The sequence below is a fragment of the Lactuca serriola genome, chromosome 6 (genome assembly GCF_051521515.1).
Source record: "Lactuca serriola cultivar US96UC23 chromosome 6, Lser_US96UC23_V15, whole genome shotgun sequence".
Taxonomy (NCBI): domain Eukaryota; kingdom Viridiplantae; phylum Streptophyta; class Magnoliopsida; order Asterales; family Asteraceae; genus Lactuca; species Lactuca serriola.
The window spans coordinates 580209-586303 of record NC_136413.1 but is presented as its reverse complement, the minus strand read 5'-3'; the positions used below and the strand labels follow the sequence as shown (position 1 = coordinate 586303).

At 34.7% G+C, this 6095-nt stretch overlaps 1 protein-coding gene across 1 annotated transcript; it reads right to left on the bottom strand.

The window, feature by feature from the left end:
• LOC145058569 (uncharacterized) lies at window positions 1-5745 on the bottom strand. Its single transcript, XM_079006458.1, has 13 exons — window positions 4398-5745; window positions 3944-4328; window positions 3174-3780; window positions 2996-3036; window positions 2683-2751; window positions 2377-2477; window positions 2222-2300; window positions 1972-2070; window positions 1803-1871; window positions 1673-1722; window positions 1521-1602; window positions 1198-1292; window positions 1-552 (listed from the first exon to the last, which is right to left on the bottom strand). Exons 1-13 carry the CDS (start codon window positions 4856-4858, stop codon window positions 369-371), a joined length of 2322 nt encoding a protein of 773 aa, XP_078862584.1. The 5' UTR covers window positions 4859-5745; the 3' UTR covers window positions 1-368.
• Window positions 5746-6095: the final 350 nt, after the last annotated feature.

The following is a 6095-nucleotide window of genomic DNA, read 5'->3' as shown; positions in this document are numbered from 1 at the left end:
TGAAAATAAACGAAACCCCCAATTCTATAAACCAAACCGAATTTAACACCATACACCCTAAAATTCCATGGGCAAATACAATTCTACATATACTTGCTTTCACAATTCTAAATCCAAGTAATTCATGTACTCTATACAAAACAATCGTAAAGTGTTCCTTATGGATCACAAAACAATGGCCACACACTATCCAATTCATCGGATATGCTTTCATCCCACAACTCTAAGCTCTTTTCAACAACCACAACCAAACCCACACCTTAAAATCAACATATGCAAAAACCAGCCAACTTGACTAGAGAGACATGGGCCCACAGACACTTTGAAATATAAAAGAGGGTCAAAGTGATTTATGCTTCCATTTTGTTCTATGATTCCTTTTGGCCATCATTTTCTCCGGCAGCAATAGTGGTGGTGGCGGCGGCGGCAGTGGTGGTGGTGGTGGTGGTGGTGGTGGTGGTGCGTGACGCCTGAAGTTGAACTGTGAATTTCTTCTGCAAATCTTTAAGCTTATCTAGTATTTCTTGGAATGTTGGTCGGGATTGTGGTTCACTGAGTACAAACAAAAAAGAAAAGAGTGTACAAAGTTAAGATTGTATGCAGTAATCGAAGATGGAATGGAATTGATCATTACTTTGTTTGCCACATAGGAATGGAATTAGGTTTTCCTAAGAGAATTGGATTCCTTCTTCCGGACTCATTTTCATTCTATCGGATACAGGGGATTTCTTTTCATTCCTTGATGGATTGGAATGAAGAAATATTAATTATACTTGAACATTACTTGTATAGTTAAAAATAAAAACTAAAAATGTTTTTTGATTATAATTCTATTATAAGATTTCACGGTTTACGATTTTTTTAGTTTTGTAAAGTGATGAACCTTTTTTCTTAATAAATTTGACATAAATATATTATATATTTCAAACTACATAGAATATGCTTAAATGGAATTTATATAACGGTATTATCTTTATCTGATTAAAAGTTTATTTATATAAAAAGAAAAGTTTTTCTTTGTTATCAATTTAATTTCATTTAGTTTTCTAATTATACATAACAAACAACATGTTCGAATGAAAAGTTCCATTCCTTCAACCCGACCAAACATGATAATGGAATGTAATCACCCATTCCGTTCCATTACCTTACTCTTTCAAAACAAACCCTATATACAAAAACTGACAAAATACAAACCTGCACCAACAGCTTTCAATAAGAGAAGCCCATTGAGGATCCACATCAGTGGGAATATCTAACCGTTGATTCATAAACCCTACAGCTCCAATTACCTGTTACACATACAAAAACCACATTTTGACTTTTAAAGTCAAACAAATGAATTTTCCTCTCCATATTTCGATACAAAAAAAAGTTCAAAAAGAAAGTTGATAACCTTGACAAACTTCATAACAAATGCTACAAATAACTTTTGCGTACCATTTTCAATCATATGACCAAAAATTGCACTTATAGAAAAAAAAAATTACAAGTTTGACCTTGAAAGTTGAAACACATACCTGCATTGAGTTGAGACTATCCCAAGGAATCTTTTCTGTGACAAGTTCCCATAATACCACACCATAGCTATATACATCCGACCTACAAATTTCAAATGAATATTATTATTATTATTATAAAATTATGCATTTAAATATTATATATAGCTTACTTTTCATCTGCTTGTTCATTCCTAAGAACTTCGGGAGCCATCCATTGAGGCTAAAAGTGGAAAAAACAAAAAAGAATGTTAACGAATGCCAAATGTCTAAACTAAGGAAATAAGTAACATAGGTAAATACCGTGCCCTTCCCCGTCTTTGTTGTAAGATACGTTTCATGCTTGACACGCGAAAGACCAAAGTCACCAACCTATTCATTTCCAAAAAAATAAATTTTGATTCATTTACTTGTTTATAAAATTACAATCGAAAAATAAAAATCACATATAAAAAAAGCAAATACAACAAACCTTCACATTCCAATTCTTATCAACAAGAAGATTTGAAGACTTCAAATCGCGATGAATGATTGGCGGGTGACAATGGTGAAGATAATTCATCCCTCGTGCCTGTGGGAGTGGGAGTGGGAGTGGGACCCACCAATTATTATTATTATTATTATTTTATAAACAAAACACGGACTACATATCATATCATATAATTATAATTATAATTATAAATGGGACGGGACGGGACGGGACCCACAAAATGAAAACTTACAATATCCATGGCCATATGAACACGACGTCTCCAATCTAATCTAGCTGTGTTTCTTTGAAGTAAACGAAACAAACTTCCACTACATAGAAAAATATCATAACTCCATTTAGCTTATACATATTTTATATATTATATAAATGGTAAATTATACATACCGGGGAAGGAACTCTGTGACAATGCATAGACGTTGAGGTGAGGTTACAGCGCCCATAAAGAGGAGAATATTTGGATGCCTAAGTCTTTTCATGAGAGATACCTTTGAATAAATATAATTATAAAATCAAAATTAATTACATGTTTTATTTTCTCATTGTTAATATTTGGACGTCTCTTGAAAACTCTAAAGATTGTTTTGTTTTGTCATTGTTAAAGGGTATTTTAGACAATCGATAGATACTCAAACAATGATTGGGAAATTACCGAAAATTCTTTTATTCTGATATTATTTGAGGGAAAATTACCTCCTGTCGAAATGATAATATCACATCGTCTGAATATTCTTGTCTTGAGAAAACCTTGACAGCAACATCCTGCATTCATAAACATGTTGTGTTAAATGTCTATAATACCCTTCAATTACAAAATAATAATAATAATGATCACATCATCCAAATAAATATTTTATTGCAACGACATATTTCCCATTATTCTCATTTGAACTACTTTTAATAATAGTAACACTTAGTAGTCGTCAAATGCCTAAAATACCCTTCAACAAACAAGAAACATTAGGACCTAAAATGGTAATTATAGCAATATTGATAAAGAACATACCGATCCATACCACAATGCATGATATACCGTCCCACATGAACCTGTCAAAGTAGTAAAAAATTAGAAATGCAAAAAATTTCAATAAAATAATACTTAAATCGATAATATGATGATAGTTTTTGCACAAATGTTCCATTATTTGTTACCCTTTAACAAAAAGTAGTAATTAAAAATATACCTTGTCCGATTTGTTCACCAATTATTAAATCTTCCCATAATATTTCATAATCCAAGCTATCAGTGTCCACATCCACTTTATTTATAGCACTACTATTTGTGCTTCCACAACTACTTGCACTACTTGTACTATTAACATTAAAAGAAGAAGACCATGACCCTGAAGCCTCATTTCGATTCGTATTTTCCCACGGTTGACTTTCTACTTTTGTTTGTTGACCAGATTCATGTTCTTGATCATTATTATTATTATGTAACCAATGCAAACCAAAACGACCCGTTTTTGGATCCGACCCGCCTTCTCTGTTATCGTTTCCTTTCCATGGCCATGTAATTCCCTTTTTGCCCATCCATGCTTCCGCTTTTGAAGATAGAAGCTTGTGGATCCCAGGCTTGTTTTCACCCTCGTCACCTGAATCTCCCAAGGGCTTTCCGGTAATTTGGTCTTTTGAAGAGAATCCTCCTGCAAATGGTGATTGAGGAAGATCGCCTCTTGGAGTACTTGCCCCACTTGAATATCCATCTTCTTTGTGATCCGAGTCTTCATGATCCGTGAAGTTTTCTCCGGGTTTCATTTTTGACTTCACCTTGTTGCTAACTTTTGTGGCCTGTTTGTTTTTTTTTTTTTCACAAAGGGTATTTTAGACATTTCACAGCATAACAACTTGGAATAAGGAAGGGGCTGTTGTTGTATACATAACATAAGTCAAGATGGAATAAACCGTCTAAGAAAGAAATTTCACAATATTCATTGAGTGAATAAGTACTGACCAGATTTGAAATCTTTGAGGCGATTGCAGTCTGTAAAGGTTGTTGAGGATCGAGTCCAAGTTTAGCTGAAGCGATTCTTCTTGGAGCACTGATGGTTGCTAATGGCTTCATTTCTTGATAGGGGCGTGTATCACTTGATACACATATAACACCAATTAGGGTTCCATTTTCATCACGAAATGGTGTATTTGCAGCCATAACGATAAATTTTTCCCCTAATTTGTTTTTAACTGGAAATTGACCAGACCAGCTTTCCCCTTTTGCTGTTCGTTGTAAAATAGCTTCAGCTAATGTGTAATCGTTGGAATCTACTAGAAGCTCATGGGCTGTTTTCCCTAAAGCTTCAGAAGATGTGTATCCATACAGATTTTCAGCCATACGATTCCTGTATCATAATGATATGATCATGAGATTGAATAAAAATTGGAAGAAGAAATTGAAATCCTTGACTCACCAGTAGATTATGTGGCCGTTGAGATCGAATATATGCACAGATTGACCCATTGATTGTAATATATTCAAGTATTGTGTTTCCGTTAGCTTCACAGCTGAAGGGCCGTCGGCGGCGGATGTGACGGAGGTGTTATGGTTGTGATCGTTGCTGTAGCTAACGTCAACGCTGCGAGTTTCTCTTCTTAATGGTGAGGAATGGCGGAAAGATGCTGAACCCATCTTGAAGGCGGCTACAGCGCCGCCCTCGAACATCCCGCTTGCACCACCCATGTGTTTCCGGCGAGGGCGGCGTGGAGATACTGAACTGGACCTTTGACGTTCGGATTTTTGTTGGTCATCGGAGATTTTTAGCTTTGACATTTCTTGTTTGAGATGAGCGTGGCTTTGTTCTAAATCATGGATCTTCTTTAAGAGCTCCTCAGTTGGTGGTATTTCGTTCTTGCTATTGTTGTTGTTAGCCATTTTTTCACACACACTGTGATTTAGGAGGAATCCCAATTCCCAGATCAAAAGGGTAAAACAAAATTCAAGTTTTTTTCACGCTTTCGCACAAAAAACCTTATTGGTGAAATCAGTTCGAGAAACCCGTTTCAAGAAACAATTGAAATTGAAAACCCAATTTGATTTGCGCAAAGATGAAGAGGCAAAAACCATAGCACACACTCTATCTCCATCTACATATACTTCCACCAAAAACACATTGATCAATTGAACGGCTTCCCGTTCAAAATTCTCATGAACATCTAATTTTGCAAAAACCCAAATCAACAAACTAACGAAAACCCATGTTTGACTGCACGCAACTAAGAAAAGCAAAAAACCCACACATACACACTACCTGTGAATATATCGAAATGAGTAAAAGGTTGTTGATTGGGGTTGATTTGAATGATATATATTTAAGCCGATTGCTGATGAATCAATGAACTGACTCTTGTTTACTTCCTTCGCAATTCTCTTTTACTTATACTCATTCAGCCTCCTTGAGGTGTAAATGGGGTTCGGTTATTGAGAATTGATGATGAAGATGAAGATGAAGTTGATGATGATGATAATGATAAGATAAGCTCTCTTGATGTATCAATAAATTGAATCTCTCTCTCTCTGGTCTTTACCCTTCTCTTTTTGTCTATCTCTCTCTGACACACACCCACACACATTAAACCCTAAATTAATCAACCGTATGTGGTGAAGTTTGTATATCCCTGAATAGGTGTGTATTGAAACGAAAGAATCAAAAGAAAGATGCTGTGTCTTGAAAGGTCAAGACTCGAAGAACAAACCCCTCAAGAGTTCTCTCTCTCTCTCTCTCTCTCTCTCTCTCTCCATAAACCTTTTGTTTTTTAATCTTCGTGACTTTGATTTCCAGCTTTCTTTTTCTTTTTTTCGAGTATTACAAATTTCACCCTTTGATTTATGTGGGTTGTCGAAATTTAACCTTGACTTAATTTACAATTTTTGTCGTTGTTTATTTCATCGGTTAAAGCTTTCATTAATTGCCAATGCCTTGGTCAAACTACAAGTACACGATTGGATTATATTGTAGATTTGCTTTTATGATTCTTGCTTATTTTATTTTTGCACTTAATTATTAATTAGAAATATCGACAAATATAATAAAATTTATTAATTAAAAATTAAATATCATTTTATGTATTTCATTAATGACTAGGTGTAAAATCCATGTATTACATAGGTA

Excerpts from the sequence above, each read along its gene's own strand:
- LOC145058569 (XM_079006458.1), bottom strand. The coding sequence starts at position 4,858 with ATGGCTAACAACAACAATAGCAAGAACGAAATACCACCAACTGAGGAG. Across the intron at positions 2,752-2,995 it reads ATGCATTGTGGTATGGATCG|GATGTTGCTGTCAAGGTTTT; the intron begins GTATGTTCTTTA and ends TTATGAATGCAG. Across the intron at positions 1,603-1,672 it reads AATGAACAAGCAGATGAAAA|GTCGGATGTATATAGCTATG; the intron begins GTAAGCTATATA and ends TGAAATTTGTAG.